The sequence below is a fragment of the Lissotriton vulgaris genome, chromosome 5 (assembly GCF_964263255.1).
Source record: "Lissotriton vulgaris chromosome 5, aLisVul1.2, whole genome shotgun sequence".
NCBI lineage: Eukaryota > Metazoa > Chordata > Amphibia > Caudata > Salamandridae > Lissotriton > Lissotriton vulgaris.
Window position 1 is genome coordinate 1,839,986,773 of NC_141693.1, and position 21,364 is coordinate 1,840,008,136.

A 21,364-nucleotide genomic window follows, 5' to 3' on the forward strand; every position below is an offset into this window, starting at 1 on the left:
TAAAGTGAGTACCACTACTTTTCTGGTGCTTGGTGCCTGTACATATTGAAAGACTGCCCGACCTACCTGCTGGGTTTTCTGCGAGGTGCAGGACGCTGCCTTCAAAGCTTTGGTTCTCCCGTGACAGAGTCCATCTTTCTGCATTAGACGTGGGCTACAAGGGAAAGGGACTGCATTTCCCAGCAGTCTCCACCGCTGGGCATAATCCGCGTCCCCTGTAAGCGCCAGGAGGCGCTTAAATTCGAACCGAGCTTCCTGCAGCGCTGGACGTGCGCGGGCGTGCCCGTGACCGGCCGGGCTGGGCCTATTCTCTTGGCCCCGGTATCTGGAAGGAAGTCTGATCCTACTAGTAAGGTCATATCAAGCACGATTGACTAACTTTGTTATTTGGATTCGTATCCAACACCCTTGCTGGTTTGAGACTGTTACTGCCTGTGAAGTTAATATAACCATCTACTAGGTGTCAGTGACAAAAATGTGATTTTTAGATTTGGTTTAAATTGGTGGTCCCAATTTTAGAACTAACATGTCTGAGGTCAATCGTAGGGGAGTGGGTGGTCCTGGGGTTGTGGGCACATAAGATGCCTTTCTTTCATGGGCTGAGTCGGTTCTTATGCATGAGATTAAGATTACTGAAAAAAGACTCTCCCTAGATCCCCAATCCCATCGAGTCTCAATAGGAACTCATACATCCAGCCTCCCCCTATTCAGGCCCCAACTGTTGACTGCCCAGATTCATACTTCTGAAGTAATGAATCCTCAATCTAATGGTAGTATAGCATCTTTTGATCCTTCCCCCTCTCCTAAGATACGTACACGACACCAGAGATTGGAGCAGACTATGGTGGGGGAGGTTCAAAACAATAATAAAAAACGTAAGGTGCGTGGCCAGCCGCAAATTCCAACCCGTGCTAGTAAGGTGGCTAAAACAAGGAGTAAATGCAGAGATAATGTGCGGGGACAGGCAGTTGCTTCCCCATTAGCCAATAATAGTCGAACTAGAGACAAGGAAGAGGATAGAGCCTACATTAAACACGTGTTTAGGGATTTTGAGGAGGTTCTCCTTTCCAAAGTGGGTGAGAAAATGGTGGCCTTGTTAGATCCCTTACTATCCAAACTGTCAGAAATTGATACAAGGCATGGGCTACTGATGCAGTATTTCGCCAAGGTTATTTAAACTTAGCGAAAGTTGCGGAAAAGGGCCAGCGTGGCAGGCCCAAGGGTCGAATGACCACTTGGGTTAGACAGACTGAGCAGTATTCAGCTAAGGAGGTCCATATGGATTCTAAGGACATTTTAATAGTAAGGCTATCAGGAGTTACAGTCCATGAGAACATGAGGAGTTAACCATGGCATTCCCTTGGTAGAATTTGCCTGGCAAGGCAATGACTGGGTGGAGATGCTGCCTGGAGCCCTGAAGGTCCGGGTACAACAGCACCCATGCAAAGGTAATCAAATACGGATGCTCTCTTAGAAAAACACCTTCAAGATAGCACCGTAGGAAAGTCACCAGAGAGCTTTCCTCATTGTGGCCTGGTAAAGGATACAACAGATAGGACCATATCTAAGTGGTAAGTGACAATGCAGGGCAGACGTAATGATGGGAGCTGTAATGAAGTACAAGGACCCCGCAGTAAGCAGCTTAACTATGAGATGCCCTGAGGCAGGCAAGGGCAGAGGTCCTAGTCTGAAAGCAGAGGAACAACAGGGAAAGGAACACGACCCCCTAGCAGACATAAAACTAACGAAGCAGGCAGGAGACTAGTAGCTATTAGCAAATAACTCCTAAATCAATTTAGTATGCACTCAAAACCAGGAGACGGTGATGGTCAGGTCCGCTGGGCCCCAAAGCAGGAGGAGAGGAATGAGGTGAAAGTAAAAGAACTTGTATACCCCTGAAAATAACATCCTGGATTTGGTGGCGGCAGTTGGGCCTCTCATTTAACCCAGACCCACTATCCACTCAAGATGCACCCCTATCCAGAAATGTCCACAGATCAATCTTACAAGTCATTGCCTTGGATAACCATGACCACAAGTGTTTAAAGCACTGTGCCATCAGTCTTAAACTACACCTGGGTGCACGCCGGAGTTCTACAAAGGAAGGACAACAACCCCTGCTTATATTTCAGGCTGTATTAAGAGCCATATACAAAAATATCCGACCCCTTTAGCTGACAGTGAGCTCTCCCTTCACCTTTCATGCTTTGGCTGCAAAAGGATCAAATTGACTCTGAAAAGAGGATCTCAAAGCCTTGTCATGGATTTAGTCAGACTTTTTAGTAAGTCACTCTCACAAAAGGCTAATCAATATCCCGGATGATATTGGCAAGGACATCTGTAAAGTCAAAGCAGACATGCTTAGTATAAATGTGAGACTGGACTCTGCCAAGAGCCAGCTTCAGAACTTCGAGAGGCAGATTAACTGACCACCACTATTTGTCAACTAGAGGAGCAAACTAAATCATTGGCAATGTGAAGTTCTTGACTTGAAAATAGGTCACAAAGAGAGCTTATTTCTGTTGGGGATCTGAAAGGGGGAATACTTATTAGGGAGTTTCTGGAACTGAACATTGGAACACGTTCCTCTCTGCTAAGATCGCGGAGGTAGCTGGAACCCAACAATCCAGGGAAACCACCTGATGAAATACTGAAAATGAGATTACCAGTACCCATTCGATGCCTGAAGGAAAGGGGCTTTGAAATAAACTAACATAAAAAGCTAAAATAAGAAAGAAAACAACAGATATGTGCTTGTGCCTGTGGAGAAAACAAACTAAGGGCCTCCAGTCTTATCCTTGGATTGCTAGATTTTAATTCCTGTCTCCACTGGTTGTGCGTACTCCTAAGGTACTCTTGTAGTGAGTCCTTTGCTATTGTATTTTTCATTACAATGGTAACTGAATGTAACAAAAACTCACTTGAGATTCTTAGGTGATTCGTTTCTGTGACCAGCTCCTGCAACATCTCATGTTATTAACACCAAGGGCCCGATGTAGGCCACCAAATACCGGTCGGTAATGGCCGAATTCGGCCTTTACCGACCGGTATTTGGTGATTGAGATGTAGGGGGCTATATTTTACAGAATCTGTAAATTTACCGTCTAGGTTAATTTACCGATTCTGTAAAATACCGAATCAGTATTTTTACCGATTCGGAAAATTCCTGATGTAGGTAGCACTGTTTCCAGTGCTACAGGCCTTTCAGTTTCAGTATTTTACCACCCAATCCAATTGGGTGGTAAAATACCGAATCCAGGTGTGCATGCACATGTGTGCATGCACACCTATGCCATGTGACAGACAGACATGCCCTAAGGGCATGTCTGTGTGCCACATGGCACACATGCCTGTATTTGGGGTGCTAGAGGGTGTCAAAGTGACACCCCCTGCACCCTTGCTGGAATCGGTATTTACCGAATCTGTAAATACCGATTTAGTAATGCCCATTGATTCCTATGGGCTTCAATGCCCATTGGAATCAATGGGCATTACCGAATCGGTATTTACAGAATCGGTAAATACCGAATCTTAACAATTCGGTATTTACCGGTTTTCTGTATTGCCTACATCCCCCCTCTTCTATTTTACAACTTCTTAAATACCGATTCGGATTCATTCGGTATTTAAGAAGTGGTAAAATAAAATTACCTACATCGGCCCCAAATGTGTTAACAACATCTTAGTTACATTTTCCAGTCTATACGTGGTGCTGCTTCAATTGTGTATTAAACACCAAATATTATTCAACATGTTTGTGATTGTAAAGAAACATAAATATCTCCTAACAAGAGTAGCATCACCCCCTCCTATCCTTGCTGAGCCATGTTAGTTTGTCTTCAGAAGGTAACTACTAAGAGTCTCTTTCTTTCTTTCTTTCTCTCTTTCTCTCTTTCTCTCTCTCTTTCTCTCTTTCTCTCTTTCTCTCTCTCTTTCTTTCTCTCTTTCTCTTTCTCTTTCTTTCTTTCTCTCTTTCTTTCTTTCTTTCTTTCTCTCTTTCTTTCTTTCTTTCTCTCTCTCTCTCTCTCTTTCTTTCTTTCTTTCTTTCTTTCTCTCTCTCCCCTCCCCTCCCCCCTCCTCTTTATCAGTATACTCAAGTATATATAAGTCTTCTGTTGTTCTGGTGAAGTACTAAGGAGACTGACCGGGGCTAAAACGAAGTGCTGCAGGACCGCCTTGCTCTGAAAATTCATAATGCTAAGCATCAAGACTACGAGGGGAGGGGTTTAAAGAGAGTTTGAAGGAACAAAATGGCCCCAAGAGTATAGCGTCTCTCTCAAGTGTGCCCCAGCTTATAAGGTGCTTTAGTCCATAGAAGCACAGGCCTAGCCACTCTGGCTCAGCCCAAAGTAAAGTTGAAGGATGAAGAGCACAGTGCCAGCCACTGTGGGACCGATCCGCATTCAGTTTGCTGCACATTATGGTCCAAGTCTTCCTAGAAGGAACAAGGTAAGGAAAACATCTCCACCCTCGTTTATACCCCATGAGCAGGTTACATTTGTTACACAACGCATCCCCATAGTATGTAGAGTGGCCGTGGATTAAAGCAGGAGGAGGGGATCTGAAGACAGCAAATGCAGATTTCTTTAGCAGGACGTTGGTTATGCATCAAATCCAATAAGATGATGAAAGGGAAGTCAATGAACAGTCATCCCCATTGGTGAGAGCATGGATCCAACCAGTCCAGGACGCCTAAGGACCTGGGAAGTCATAACCCTACCGAAGTCTGTGATATGATCGGATATGTAACCAGTGTTTCATTTATGCATCTAGACAGTGCATAGAGTGAGCCTGAGAAGCCAAACAAAGATTGAACACCGTAGAGATATTGTGATGAAGCTCTATCGTTACTGTTGGCAATGTGCCCTTTCGGCCAGGTTACCATGGATTTTATGTCTTTTTCTAAACCCTGTTTATGTTGGCCATAGAACTCTGCACACTTTACTCCTGATATCCAGTGGTTAAATGCTTGTGCTCCCCCTTTTAGTATGTTTAAATTGCCATGCACTTGATTGGCATATCTAACTTAGCTATAAGCCCCTAGTAAATGGAACAGAGTGTACCCAGGGCCTGTAATTCAAATATCACTTGTGCACTGCAGCACTCATTGTGCCACCCACTGCAGTGGCCCAGCAAACCTGTCTCCAACCCTACCATTGTAGCCTGGCTGTGCAATTCAAACTGCAAAGTCGACCTGCAAAGTTAACCCTTTATGACCGGTCAAAACCTTCCTTCTAAATGTTAATAAGTCGCCTCAAGTATGCCCTATTGCTTACAGAGCAGGTTGCATGTTGTTTAAAAGTAGAACTTGTAAAAGTTTACTATTCAACATGTCCTTATAGTGAATAGCTATTTTCACTGTAGCAAAGCTAGCCGCTCTATAGGAAAACACTGGGGTCATTCCCACCCACAAGCTTGTGCCAGACATAAATGTGGCAGCTCCTGGCATCGTTTTCAGAATATTCCAGGGCCTATGGAAGATCAGAAGAGGACTGAACCTACTGTCTGAGACCTGATAAGAGTCTATAGGACTCAGGACATGAGGTGGACTCCAATGGTCGTAAGACGAACCTCTTTTAACGCTCAAGGGACACAACAAGCTCTAATGGACCTTTTCCTGGATTTTAGTCTGAGCTGTAGAAGGACACTAGGATTACTATAGTACACTCACCTGCACAATACCTCCAGCCTCACATGCTTAAAACCCAAGTTTAGTGTGGCCGAAGACTTTCACCATCTTGAGAATGCCAAAAGTGGATTGAATCTGCCCCATAAACCAATACCCCATTGATCAGGGCGTTCCCAGGGGACATTCCCACCCACAAGCTTGTGCCAGGCATAAATGTGGCATCTCCTAGCATCCATCTCAGAACTCTCCAGGACCTATGGAAGATCAGAAGAGGACTGAACCTGCTGTCTTAGGCCTGATAAGAGTCTATAGGACTCAGGATATGAGGTGGACTCCCATTTTCATAAGGCAAACCTCTTTTTATAGGTCAAGGGACACAAGAAGCTCTGAGGCCTTTTCCTGCAACTGCCCAGTCTACATGTGGGCCTCTTAAGTGCCTCCCCTGACGTCCTTGGGGGGGCTTTAGAAGTCTACTACTGTGGTGGATTGGTATTTAAATTACTAAAATTAGAAGGTATAATCTGTGACCAGGACAAACCTGGCTAGTCAGTCTGACTCCATTGCAGTCAGTAGCAAATTGTGCCTAAGCCCTGTTATGACCATTGACTATCTTTGATACTTTGAGCTACTTGACACTATTTCTATCCGTATTTACTGTTTTAGTACTACATAAATACACCCTGACAAGCATTGTTTGTATTACTTGAAGTGGGTATTACTAGAATTGACTTGTAAGCCACTACTCCTGAGGTAGAATCGGGAGTCTACTTGCTTTTTAAAATTGTTGTGTTATTTTAATCGCCGCCGCCTCTGCACTCACCCCTATCTCCCCCCCCCCCCTCCCCTCCTCACCTTATACCGCTTCCCTGCACAGCCGATTAGACGCTGCAGCAGGGGTACGGGAACGGCGAGGACAGACGCCATCTTACAGGGCGTCCTGGGTTAGCGGTGCAGCTGTTCGCCCCTCCCGCCAGTTCATAAGTCGCGCATTCGCCCTCGCGCGCAGAATTGACTTGTAAGCCACTACTCCTGAGGCGGAAGCCGGGAGTCTACTTGCTTTTTAAAATTGTTGTGTTATTTTAATCGCTGCCGCCTGCGCACTCACCCCTATCTCCCCCCTCCCCTCCTCACCTTATACCGTCTCCCTACACAGCCGAATAGACGTTGCAGCAGGGGTACGGGAACGGCGAGCCATCTTACAGGGAGTCCTGGGTTAGCGGTGCAGCTGTTCACCCCTCCCGCCAGTTCATAAGTCGCACTTTCGCCCTCGCGCGCAGAATTGACTTGTAAGCCACTACTGCTGAGGCGGAAGCCGGGAGTCTACTTGCTTTTTAAAATTGTTGTGTTATTTTAATCGCCGCAGCCTGTGCACTCACCCCTATCTCCCCCATCCCCTCCTCACCGTATACCGCTTCCCTGCACAGCCGATTAGACGCTGCAGCAGGGGTACGGGAACGGCGAGGACAGGGAGTCCTGGGTTAGCGGTGCAGCTGTTCGTCCCTCCCACCTCCCTACACAATATCATGCTTACTCACTTCCGGCCGCAGCAGGCGCCAAGGCGCGCCACCGTCTGCGCCCGTCCGCGACCGGCCGGGACCTGGGGCCTAAAACTATGCCCGAGATGGATCTTATTCCTCACTTCAACTTCTTGCCCATCAGGGCGACTGGCCTATTAGCTCCTCCATCCAGGCACAAATCAGTAACTTTGGAATATCATTGCCAATGCAGTCTTCCGCACCTCTAGAGCCCCCCTCCCACCCCTCTTCACCTGACCCTCCTCTACCTGCTACCGCTCTGCTCCTTAATACCCGCTCGGCGGTTAAGCATCAATTGGAACTGTTTAACCTCCTGGATTCTGCCAAACCAGATTTCCTATTTCTTACCGAAACCTGGTTCTCTCCTGAGTCACTGCCCGATGTTCTTGCGGCCCTCCCTGACTCCTACTATGCCCTTCGCGTGGACCGCCCAGGTGGGAAAGTAGGTGGCGGAGTGGCAATGATAGTCCACTTCAAGTTTCAATTCCAGCTCCTGCCCTATCCCCCTATTGCTTCGGTCGACTTCTTGGTCGCCCGCTCAGTCAACCTTGCGGTCCCCCTCACTTGTGCTCTATTTTATCGTCCCCCTCAGGCTATGCCCCATTTCATCCCAGCCTTTCAGGAACTGTTGGCCACTTTAGTGGTCAACAACTCCTCCGTGCTGATTCTGGGCGACTTTAACTTCTGGCCTCATGACCCCCGGGAAGACCTCATATCTAAAGACTTCACCAAATCTCTTGGCTGCCTTAATCTTACTTCTTATATCGACCTTCCAACCCATTCAGGTGGCCATACCCTTGACTAGATTTGGTCAGCCAACCTACCTATCTTTTTCCTCACCATTTCCCCCTGCATTTGGTCTGACCACTCCCTTATCTCCTTTTCTCTCCATCTTGGAGTTACCAACAAGACTCCCCTCCCCAAAAACATCAGGGCTCGCAATTGGAACCGGGTGGACATGGCCGCCTTGTGCTCCTCTCTCATGGCCTCTCGCCCTCACTTGGCTGATACCCCCCAGACCTTCAGGTTATCGCCATAAACGATTGGCTTTCGGCCTCCTGCAACCTAGCTGCTCCTCCATGGCTAGTTAGGACCTGCCGCTCCCATGAGGCCAATACATAGTTTACTGACTATCTTAAAACCCTTAAACTTGCACTTAAACAAGCAGAACGCCTCTGGAGGCGCGGGTTCTGTCCCATTCTTAAATCCCAATACTCAACCCGCCTTTGCAACTATAAGAAAGCTATCCTCGAGGCCAAAACAGAGTATTTCTCCGCTAAGATCCTCCTTGCGGCCAAGGAGATCTTTACCATTGTCCACAACCGAGCAGCCGCCGATCGAGCCTCCCCTAAGCCCGCTCCTTCCCAATCACTCTGCAACTCCCTCAATGGTTTCTTCATCGAGAAGATTGCCACTATCAAACATAATATTCCTCCGCCCCCCTTTTCCTCTCCAATCCATTTTCCTTGACCAGTTCCCTGCTATCTCTAGAGATCATAAGTCGCCAGTTCTGTTGAAGAAAGTCAAATCGGGGTCCCCCTCTGACTGCTGCCCTGTTAGCATACTGAAGGAGGTTTTTTCCAACTGCGTAGAACCCCCGCTCACTCTCCTCAACACCTCCATTCTTCAGAAAACTGTCCCAGCTGCCTTCAAATCAGCCACAGTAATTCCAATCTTGAAAAAATCTGGGGCTGATCCTTCCCTTCCCTCCAATTTCCACCCCATCTCTCTGCTCCCGTTCCTGGGCAAAATTCTGGAGAGCCACATTACTACCTGCCTCTCGGCCTTCATTGAGGGGAACCATCTTTTGGCCTCCCATCAGGCCAGTCCATTCGACAGAGGGCGGAAGACAATTCCTCCCAGGCCCTCGTTCTCCTCGATTTGTCCGCCGCCTTTGACACGGTCGACCACTCCATCCTTCTCGACCGTGTCGGTGGCGCCGGCATTCGGGGGACTGCTTTGGCCTGGCTCTCCTCTTTCCTACAGGATCGTACACAGGCCATCCATTTAGACTGCTTCTCTGCTCCCTCCTGTTCTGTCACCTGTGGGGTCCCCCAAGGCTCCTCCCTTTCCGCTCTCTTATTCAATCTTTACATCCACCCTCTCATTGCTGCTCTACAAAACATGGAGGTGTCAGTTTTCAACTATGCTGACGACCTCCAGCTCATCTTCAATCTGTCTCCTTCCCATGACTCTATTCTTAAATTCCACACTGTACTCACCTTTATCTATGATTGGATGAACTCTAATCATTTAAAACTCCACCCGGACAAGACGGAGCTGATCCTTACTGGTAGTCGACCTAGCCCCTGGACCCCTGCCTTCTGGCCTCCTGCGCTTGGTCCCTCCCCTTCCCCTTCTACTAAAGCTAAAACCCTGGGTATTCAAATCAGCCAAGATCTGACCTTGCGCCCCCAGATCAGCTCTGTCGTCTCGTCCTGCTTCTTCTCCCTTCGTATGATTTGGAAAATTTCTCGGTTTTTTTCCATTGAGGCCCTTAAGCTCATCATATTGGCCATGATAGTTTCCCGCCTGGATTATGGCAATAGCCTTTGTCGGGATACCGGCATATGAGCTCAGGCGCCTCCAGCTGATCCAAAACCAGGCTGTGCGCCTTAACTATAGGCTTCCCAAGTGTCACCGTGTCACCCCTCTACTCAAATCTCTCCATTGGCTACCCATCCTACAACGTTCTCTGTTTAAGCTAGGCTGTATTACTTTCATGGCTCTTGCCGGCACTGCCCCAGGGTTTATCAATTCAAAAATTCGTGCCTACTGCCCCACCAGAACACTCCGCTCCTCCACTCAAGTCCTCTTGGAGGTCCCCCGCTTTAGGAGGAAAAAACAGGGAGGCATGCGCTTCTCTATTTTGGCCCCCCACTTTTGGAATGCCCTTCCTTTCACTATCCGGTCTCTCTCCACCTACATGGACTTTCGTAAAGCTTTAAAAACTCACCTTTTCTCTTTAGCTTTTCCTTTGCAATAATCTCCCGACTCGCCCTTCCTCTTATGCCAAGTCACAGCGCCAAGAAACCGCTAGGTGTTAGTGCGCTCTATAAATGTTTTTAACTTCAACTTCAACTTAAATACCCCAACCCCAATTTCCTACAGTTATCCTGTTAAAAAGCCAGGTCATTGAGAGCAATTCATTACTGTGACAGCATTGTTGCTATGTACTTGACATTGACATTATATGATGATAGGTCTATAGTTCAGGAGCTAGCAAAAAATATGAGTCTTTAAAGATAGATCATACTGGAGGGAACATAATTCTGCTTGTAGAGCAACAAATTGCAAAATATCAAATCTTGAAGAAGATATGGAGCTGCTCAGCATAATGAGGACCGTGGGAATCTTCCTCCTCTCTTTTGTCAGATGTGTCACAGAACCTTATAAGAGACCGGGGAAAGAACAAGATTTAAAGAGCAGGAACATTCAGGAAGAAGTAAAAGATTTGGTACAACTTTTCCAGTAATAGCAAGGTCCTTCTCCAATAACAGACCCAGAGTGTCCACGTTCTACAAGGAGCTAGCAGACTTTAACATAGGTTGGTGTAACCTATTATGTGGAGGATGTACCCATAGAGAGGATGTTGGAGATTCTTTTTTGAGAGAATCTTTAAAAGAGATTACACTCAAAACACTATTTGGAATACCACATAGCCTTAAATGGCTGTCCTTTTGCAATTGGAACCACCAAAAAGGGACGGATTGGTGGATCTGCTCTAGAGAAGATTTGTTTTAAAACACATTGAATCATTACTGAATTCATTATAGTTTTCACTCGACAAACAGGTGCCGAACTCTCTGGTCCAACCCGGGATGCTAAGGCCATACAGATGCGTGAATGTTAGTCCCACTGGGACCATGTTTGAGTTGAGAACACATGTTTTTGCATTTGCAGTTTACTCTATTAGGTTTGAAACATTCCTAGGCATCATAACGAGTTCAGCGGTCTTGAAGGATACATAACGCATACCTGACTTAGTTTCAGGTTACTATCTTTTATCAATGTGAGGGGTATTAACTCTTCCAATAAGCGAGCCTGGATATGGAGATTTCCTAGATCAAATACTAAGGCATAATCTTCCTACAAGAGACCATATCTTGAGAACTGAACAATTCAGGAAGAAATGCAGGTTACATCCATGGGAGCTTTGGGCTTCTGCAGACACAAAAACTGATGGAGTTGTGATCATATGCAAACCTATCTTAGGTGCAATAGCTGGTAAAATAAAAAAAGAGGCTTAGCAGGGAGATTAATCGAGGGTATCTTGGAAATTCAGGGGAACAAAATGACATATCAGTGTGTATGCCCTCAGCACGATTAACTCCTAGTTCTAAATAGGCTGATAAGATATGTAGTGGTAGAAGTGGAAGCTAAAGTAATACTGTAGGAGACTTTAGCATAGTGTGGGAAGTGGAGTACAATAACGACACACACTTCTCACCCACTGCAAAAGTTATGTCCGGTGTGCTAGCATTTCACTGAGCTTGAACTAGTGAACACTTGGCACTTACTTCATCCTGAGACTAGTTTTAGGTTAGAGGTGATACACTGGTCGGTTACATATTCTTATCCATAGTGCTTTGGCAAGAGAAGTGCTTTGTGGAACATATCCAATATCAGATTATCCACACATGCTTGTTGAGTGGTGGGGTTTGTATTGGCCACTGAATCTTAGAGCAGTGCTTCCTAACCTTTTGACTTCTGTGGACCCCACTGAATCATTGCTTGAATCTGGGGACCCCCGCTGATTCTTTATTAAATGCCTGGGACCCCGGCAAGGTAACTTCTCTGATTTGAACCTCAAAACAATGCACACAAAAAGACCAAAACAAGTATACACCAAACAAATGGCTTAAATATTGAAATAGAAATATAGAAAAAAAATTAATTATCCTTATTTAATTGTATATGCTTTAATAATTTTTACTTTATTGATTTTAATATTACATTTGTAAAACTGATGCAGACCCCATGAGTAGGCTACGCGGAACCCTAGGGGCCCTCAATCCACAGGTTAAGAACCTCTGCCTTAAGAGTGTGGAAGCTACAAATCAATTTGCTAAGGGACACAAGCTGCAGAGCTAAAAAGCAGTTGGCAGTGCATCCATATTTTAAAGTGAAGACGTCCGGATACATCACCTGAAGTTCAATGTAATGCCTTTGCAGTAATTGTAAACGGTACAGCAGTAGGACTGGGGGCGAAAAGCTAACTGAGAGCACAAACTTCACTAGTCCAAACTTACCTTGAAGCTTGTAGAGATGTAAAAGTAGTAGGATTCTATCAATGTGCAAAAAGTGAATAACCTTAAATTTTTGTTGTGATTATCTATCTAGGGTTTGTGAGAGTGGCTCTCTTTGCTGATGGCAAACGAGGAGTACTATGTGCTTTTAAAATACCCCTCACACACTGAGTCCCTTAGTGTCATGCTTCATCATAGGGGTCTTCCCGTTCCTCTACGGGGCGGGGCGTGCTACGATCTACGCGGGAGCACTTAGTATTGTGACGATAGGCTATGTGTGGTGTGAGGACAGTGAAAAGTGTAGGGACCTAAATATGTGAGAGCAAATTACAAATTTCCTGGCTAGTCGAAAAAATGATTTATTAACTTCTCTGGCTGGGAATATTAAAATGGGGTTCAGAAGAGTGTATTACGCTATCAAATTGGTCCACATGACATGTTTCGTAAGCAGTCCCCTCCTGCTTACTCCTCAGGACCTCTACTGACTGGTCCCTACTAATTATACTCAGTTTTTTATAAACTATGTGGTATGCCTAAAGTCCTAAAACAGAGTAGCAGAAATCGGCTACTTCGTTTTGCTTCTGGGCTTGAGTTGGCCCACGGTGAAGCGGGAAAAATAATGGACCTATTGTGGTCTCTGTAAGAAAAGGAGAGAAAGAAAAAGCCCGAGTATTTCAGCTCACAGTTCTCAATGTTTTCATATTAGCGTTGGTCACATTGTGTCAAAGCATATGTTCTCTTTTGTAACATCATCGTTAAGTTATCATCATTTCGGGAAAAACAGTGCTATTTTTCTCCATTGCTTATTCAGTCTCGGGTATGTGGTAACCCTCCAAAAATTTTCACACAAACACACATGCATCAATACATTCATTCGACACGCCCAGCTACAGTATTTGCGACCCCGAGAAGATTACGGGGTTGTTGTTGTAGTTGGGGCAACATTCTACTTAATGAGTTCGTTAATGAGAATAGTCGGTGTTTTAAGAGAGAAGTAAATATAGTTGTTGACTGGGTAGTTTTTAAAATAAAGGAAAAACGGAGCCACCTGTTGCATGCATTCACATAAATAACATAGTTATACATACTGATATGTCAAACATAGCGTGCCCCATGAGCCTGCATCGAAGGGTATTCCATGCGGTTTACTGAAAAGAAAAGCGCATCCAAAAGTCACTCGGGGTGTTCGTTATATATTCATGCCCATTCTCCACGTCTGACCATGATTTAAAGACCCATGATCGTGGTCTTACGTACGTAACCGCTGACAAGAGACTACCTCAATCCTACCCCTCTGCAGCTCCGTGGGTTCTGGTAGTGATGATAGAGATCAGTTATTTATCTGTTATCCCCCATGCGCGAAAAAAGATTAGTCATCTCCGGCCCAGCTCGCTGGTTGAATGTAACTGCTAGAGCGCTAACCCAAGATGGCAGTCTCTTGTGGAAACAGCGGTGGAAAAGTCGCGCTGATGCAGTCCTTCCACTGTTTCCCTGGTGAAAAGAGTTCTTTGCTGTCTCTGATGTAATTCACACCCAGTATTAAGACTAAATGTGTGGCGTAAATGGGCCCTTGCTAGACGCTCAATGTTGTGGCAATAAATGTAAGAAGTTTGAATATCTAAAAACGATAAGGAAAACAATTTTGAAAAAACGATGCCTGTTTAAGGGTTCAATGGTTGATAAGGGCGTTAGTAATCGGCATTTAGTGTTTATGAGCATAAGTATTGATCCACATGACTGCTCAGTAATGAGATGGGCAACTGCAGCAATATTGTGCATGTGCAGATCAAGTCTATGTGTGTGAATCAAAGGGACCCCACGTAGAGTGTTGTCAAGTGCTCGCAGGATGTACCGCTGATATACAAATTGTTCAGCAGATGGGATTTCTGTCATTGAAAACGTCTCAATTGTCTATCACAGTTGTCCCTATGGTATCTCGTCGTTCAGGCCATTTCTGTTGGTATTCAAGCGGAACACCCATCTCTGTTCTTTTTCGAGGAGGTGTTCTTCTTTTTCAACTTGCTCAATTATGGTCCATGAAATATCCTCGGGTCTGTGCCCAATTTCAAGAAAATGTGTCGCCATTTTTGTGCTGGCTTTTTTGCACTTGATAGTACTCGTGTTCCCCTATTCTGGTCTTGATGGCCCTGCTGGTCATGCTCTAGATGACATGGACACGTGATCAAATAGACCACGTTTTGGCTGTTACATGTTGTGAAGTATCTCTGCTCCCATGTCCTTCCATTCTGGAATGTCAATTTTTTACTCCTCTTAGTTAGACAGCAAACTTTGCATTTCCCACACGAGTGGTGGCCCTGGACAAAGTTCGGATTCCTGGTGGAGTCATTTCTCATGGTCTTTGGACTGGTGTGTACCAGTATGTCACGTATGCTCCTTCCCTTTCTGTGAGAGAACATAGGTTTTGGTATCTGCAGGCCTCCGCTGTTCAAGATCTTCCAGTGCTTATTCACTATTTTATTGACCTGGTTGGAGTTCGTATTGTATATAGTTATACATATTGGTCTCCTGTCCTTTTCCTTATGTATTTTTTCTTCCAAGAGGCTCTCTCTGCAATTATTGCGTGCCCTCTTGTATGCTTGGTTTACTATTCTTTCAGGGTACTGGCGAGTTTCCAATTTTAGGCGTAGATCTTTAGACTGAAGTTTGATGTTCTCAATCTCAGTGCAATTCCGCCTTAGGCGGAGAAAGTGCCCATAAGGTAAATTGTCCCAAAGGTGTTTCGGGTAGAAGCTCTGGTACATAAGTAGACAGTTCTTAGATGTACTCTTGAAGTGGGTAGTAGTCATTAGTCTTCCATCCTTAGGGAAGATGTTAAGGTCGAGGAATACAAGGTTGTTATTGGAGCTAGTGCTTGTGAATTTAGTGAAGTCATCTTGTAGGTTAAGCCAAGTGTGAAATTGTTGAGATGTACGTGCACCATCTGGAGACTACCAGAATACTCCATCCCAGGAATCCCTTTAGAAAGAACATAAGAACCTGGAAGAGGTACATAGACGACATCCTCATCATCTGGGATGGTGATGAAAGAACATCTCAACAATTTCTCACTTGGCTTAACCTACAAGATGACTTCCTGTATCTGTATCTGTATCCCAAGAGCTAAATCCTGCATTAAACTTGTTTTCCCCTCTACATTGGTCCTCAATTAAACACCTGGTTGTCAGCTTACAGACTGGGCGGGGGGTTGGTATGTCTGAGAAAAGCAGGTCAGATGTTCAAAGCATGCAAAACATGCTTTCATGTTAAAGGAGCAGTATAGACTTCGGTACCTGCAAAAAAGCACATTTAATAAACAAACAGAGTTACCCTGCTCACCTCACTTAAAGAAATTTTGCGGTGAGCACATTTATAAGAATGAGAAAAACGTCTGAAGGGATATTCCCAAGTGCTACAAAAATATTGCATACAGGGAAAACCATATAAACTTTTGTTCTACTGGGATCTAACTCCAGACACTTGTATGCAGGAGTAAATCTCAAGAGTTGTGTTGCTTCATGTTAGCGGCAGATAGACAACTCATTGCAGTATGCTGGAAAAGGCCTGACACATCGTTCGTGAGACAGTGGGTACATAATCTTTGAAAGGTCCTAACCTTTGACTTGATCTGCCTATGATCTGCATCAGCAGTGAGCAATTTGATGAGGTTAGGCAACCTCGTTGGTGGAAACAAAGGTTGTTGGAGAGTGAGGGTAATTCAATTATTTGACTTGCTTGAAATGGAATTGGTAGGATTGGGAGGAAGATGAGCCACCTCACAATTTCTATTGAAAGATGGTGTAGGTATTGTATCTGATGGAGAAGGGTGAGTGAGTAAGGGGTGTTGATTAGAATTGAATTGTTTGAAGACATTACACAATTGTCCCGCTTGTAGCGACACATTTTTATCATATATCTAGAGGATGGCTCTGAGGCGAAGTCTCAGGACCTCGGAATATTGGAGATCTGTCTAATTATTTGGGGTTCCTGCCTGATGCAATGATATGTTTTTGGAATGTAAATTAAACTCTGATAAAAGGCTAAAAATGTGTCCTGCTCGATGGGTGCATTGATCCGCTAGCCACGCCTTTAAATATATATTTCAACTCAGTGGTTCTGTTTCCTCCGTAATGGCGCTGCTTAGCGGTGTGTAGCTCCAGCGGCCGAACCAAGCCGCTAATAAATCCAACCACGTTAAATCCGAAGAAATCAACGAAAGAAGCCGCCACTCACAGCCAGTATTCTCAGCAAAACGTATTTATTTTCGATTTGGCACAGAAAAACCAACGCGTTTCGGTAGTTACATCTACCTTGCTCACGGTCAATTTTTTCTCCCCCCCCCCCCCCCCCCCCCCCCCCCCCCTCTCCCCACACTTGAGGGATCTCAGCCCACTGGAGGGCAGAAATGAACTGTTGTAAATAATAAACTGCGTTACAATTGCCCACTGGAGGGCATTATTTGACTGTATATATTGTCCCCCCCCCACCCACCCCCCCCCCCCCTCTCTCTCTCTCTCTCTGCTCAATTTGGAAAAGAGCAGCACACGAGGGCAACTTGGTCTAAGAGTTTTTTATTTCATAACGCGTTTCGGCTGTCACAGCAGCCTTTCTCAAATATATATAATGTTTTCCTCGTTATAAATAAAGCCCACAGGTTGTCTAGAAATCTTACCTGGAGTGCCGGATGATTATTTCTCAAATTGTGGATAGTCTTATATTCGATATATATATAAACTTTAAAAAAAAAATTTAATGATTCAAGGAAGCTTACCTCTCTGAAGAGGCAACATTCCCCGGCAGTATTTAAGTTCTGTTTTAGTAACTGCAGTGTGTGATACAGTCACTACAGATTGAGTTGAATTAAATATATGTGCAATAAATTGTGGCAGCCTTTTGCGGGTGACAAAGGTCACTGGTCCACATTAAGATATTTGCCAGGAGGCCTCACCCACCCGCATTTGTCCTTCTTTACCCTTGCTTTTCGCTTTTGCATGCAGAGTACCTTACCCGTAGTGTCGATAGAAGTACAGTTAGGGTCTTACTTTAATGAATTTGTTAACCCTGCCAAATTTGGAATTTCAGAACTGAGGTATTAGGCCAGCAGCAATTTCTCCCATCGTGCATAGGAGCAAGTGTACATTTAAGGCTTCCAGTGAGAAATCTAGAATTTTCAGAGAAAGCTGTGTTAGGTGTTAGAAGGATGGCTTAGGTCTCAAACACATGTGAAGTGTCTCCAGAATGTGCCTTTACAGTCATGAAATGCAAGCTTGCAACACTTCTGTAATGAAGAAAGCACTTGTCAGAGTATTTTGAACTAAATCTGCTTAGAGAGACTGTGCCACAGATTCGTATTGATATACCTTACCAAAGTCTGCCCTGCATTCAGTTAAACATTATATGCGTTTCCTTTATTTGAATTCTGTGTTTTTAATACATTATTTGACCTCTCACTGTAAAAATGTTGTCTAATGCTGTTAAACTATCATTGTCATAAATGTTGCCTTCTGGTTTTGTTTGATGTGGAATACTGTAGGTGAAACTGTGTCCCTAGTGGATGTAGACATCTCTCAACGAGGACTGAGCTCCTTGCACCCACCCACTCCTCCGCCTCCACCCCGGAGAAGCCTCAGCCTGCTTGGTATGACCTCTTTCAATTGCATTATGAAATTGTTGTCAAAAAGGTTCTATAAGAATAATATATTTTCCTGCTTGCGTGTTGGTTAATTTGAGTACCTGTAAGTGGAACCAAAATACAGTTGTGTAATACATAGTAATCTGTTTTTGAAATAATCTATTCTAGACCCGTTTGTTGTTGCAGCAGTGCAGTTTAGTGTGTGTGTATTTACCTGCCAGTGGGCCCCCAACGTGTCTGTTTATTTCATCCTTACAGGTGTTGAGAGATGTCACAACTTTTATCCAACCACATTCATGTATAACATTATATGTTGGTTATATGGGGTATAAAGAAATATACAGTTAGCAGTGTACGCCCCCGCTGACTCTTGCTTTGCCTCTGTAATGGCCAATACTTGCACTGTTCTGTAGTTTCTTGCTCCTTCCTTCATTCTAGGTGCTGTCTCTTTCCATTCTTACTCCTCTCTTCTTTCTTCCAGATGATATCAGCGGGACGCAGCCTACTTCGGTACTAGTGGGTCCGATGGGTTCTTCTCTTCAGTCTTTCCCCTTACCACCGCCTCCTCCACCCCATGCCCCAGGTCAGAACAGCTTAGGTTCACCGACCCAGGATTTACATATAGGTTTTCTTTGGGAATGCGTTGTCAGACCACAGCAAAATTATTTGGAGTCCTTTGAGAACCCACCAGCTGCACAGTGTGAGCATGGTACTGGCTCCTTTAATGTTTGAAGGATATAAGCTGCATCCTATCGTTTGACATATCATCGCAGCACACCATGCAGCATTTCTTGAATTATTTAACAGTGCTGTTTAATAGTAGGCCATGACTGCTGAGTGTTTTTGAATGCCTGCACAGTGGGTGGGCAAGGTCTCCTGCTAATAGTTGCTTTGTGTCTTTCTTCTTTGTAGATGCTTTTCCTAGAGTTGTCCCCAGCAGGCCAACAGAGACTATCCAGAGTCAGCTGGTGCAGCAACTTCAATGCCCCCTCTACAGACAGGATTCGAGCAGTTTTGCTGCCAGCCTTCGGGAACTTGAAAAGGTAAGGAATCTGAGTTTAGCTAGTATTCGCTTGGAAGAGATGTGCTCAGAGTGAGTATGTGGTGGACAAAGGAAGCAGCCAGTATTTTGGGACTCCAGTGCTGTAAGAGTCTGATGGGAGTGTTTTCAGCTTGCAGAAATTGCTGGCAGGATAGTATGTCGGCAGGTGTTCCCAAGGTCAAAGTGCATGCATACGTTGGGTACTGTCATTGTTGCAAACATTGAACAAGGATTGGCATAGCCAATAGGTCTCACCTTTGGGACCTCTGATACCCTTCGGGGTCTTGTTCGTGCCATACAAAACTTTTTAAACAGATAAATAAATATAAGTGTTTAGCCACTGATAAATAAATAGATAAATAAATATAAGTGTTTAGCCAGAGATATTGGCTTTGCCAATGTCTTTAAGCTATGTTGTAGAGGATTGCGGTTACTATGCAGCATGATGAAAAGTTATAATAAACAAGTGTTATAAGCATTTTTGTTAATATATATATATATATATATATATATATATATATATATATATCCATCCCCATCAACGCTCCGACAAGCTTGCCGTTAGAAACAGCACCTTTGAGGAGAAACGGACACTTCACTCCGGTATGCGTGTTGCAGAAAATCTTTTTATTTCATTTCAAAAGTGAATCTAGAGTGCCCCGATCCAGACGCGATTCGGCGAACTCAGTCGCCTTGCTCACCAGATAACAGTGATTAGAAACAAACACCTTTTTTAAAAATACTAACCACCAATGAAAACGTTCAACAGATTGTCATGTGACCCCTGGCTTTCATAGATGAAAGACTTTAACCCAAGGTTACACTTATAGAAAGCATACTAGCGTTTTCCCTTGTCAAATCCAAAAAATGTTGTTACTCCTGCATCGTTAATCGTACATAAGACAACAAATATATTCTCAAAACGGGTCACATTTTGAATATCAATATAATACACATATTGCAAAAATGCAATAACCAGTGAACAATTAGCATTGACAGACACTACGATTTATACTTTTAACAATCATAGAGGTTCGAGGCATGTGGGCTGCTGAATTCATATCTGTGCATAGTCCGCCACCTAGTGTTGGGTCCGGATGATTGCACATTGTTGTCCTGGAAGAGTCTTCGAAGTATCACGAGATAGGTGGCTCCTCCCCTGGACTACAGTGCGCATGGGCATCGCCTCCATCCCCAGATTGTTTTTTTCCGCCATTGGGTTCGGATGTGTTTCGGTTCCCTCTGTCGGAACCGATAGTTGTTCTACTTTTTACTTGAGACCAAAAGGTCTTTAGGCTGGGCGTCGGTATAGTTGCGTTCGGGTTTCTTACTGACTCTCAGCTCCTATCTCTTGCTGCCCTTCCACGTGCTTTCGACGCGGACGGGCCTACACTACACCCTTTGCTATGGAGCGGACTCCATTCAAGAAGTGTCCGCTGTGTCATTCTAAATATTCGCACCTCGACGTGCACCCCGTGTGCAATACATGCTTGTCACCGGATCACCGTGAAGACACCTGCATGGCGTGTTCGAAATTTAGAAGTAAGAAGACTTTAAAGATTCGCCGGGCTAATCGGCTCCAGGCTCAATTGTCGGCTTCGGCACCCCCACCCGATGACATCTTCCAGGAATCGGTCGAGGGAGAAGACGACGTACAAGGGTCGGACCCTGGCCCCGCGTCCGAGGAAGAGACCTACGACGCGGATGAGGAGGCCTGCGACGAAGCCTCCGACGAGGTAGGGGACGACGATCTGGCTTGTGCCACGATGGGTGATAGCTCGGAGGAAGAGCATCCCCAACCAGACTCTGGGGTTACTCCCCATCATACGGCCCAGGTCGAGGGATCGCCTTCGGGCCTTACCCAAGATCTAACTATGAGTCCTACGTCCCCGCCTCCGGGCCCGGTCACGGACATTTCTAAGAAGAAACCGAAAGTGAAGCCAACTGGTCTCGCACCCTCGGATGCGAAACCGAAACCGAAAGTGGCGTTGGTGAAGAAGGTTCTGGAGGCGTCAACTTCCACGAAACCCAAAATGGCCGACTTGAAGAGCCACGCCAAAATGGCCGACCAGAAGAGCCGCGCCAAAATGGCCGACCCGAAGCCCTCTGGGTCGGCGCCGAAGGTGAAGGCATCCGACGCGGCTGCGTCGGCACCGAAAGGGGTCGCGGACCCGAAGACGGCTTCGAAGAAGCGTCACGCCGACGGTGCGCCAGGCCATGGGGCGTCGGCACCGAAGAAGAGGCCTACCGGCGACCGGGCTCTCGGAGACGAAGAGTCGC

General features: G+C 45.3%; 1 protein-coding gene across 2 annotated transcripts in view; it reads left to right on the forward strand.

The window, feature by feature from the left end:
* Positions 1–21,364, forward strand: part of SOCS7 (suppressor of cytokine signaling 7) — a 262,772-nt gene that overhangs the window by 100,094 nt on the left and 141,314 nt on the right. The window contains exons 3-5 of one of the 2 annotated variants that reach the window (XM_086924310.1): positions 17,944–18,048; positions 18,524–18,625; positions 18,955–19,085. In XM_086924310.1, coding sequence (XP_086780436.1) covers positions 17,944–18,048; positions 18,524–18,625; positions 18,955–19,085 — 338 coding nt within the window. The remainder of the gene's footprint in view (positions 1–17,943; positions 18,049–18,523; positions 18,626–18,954; positions 19,086–21,364) is intronic. The other variant, XM_086924311.1, reaches the window with a different exon arrangement.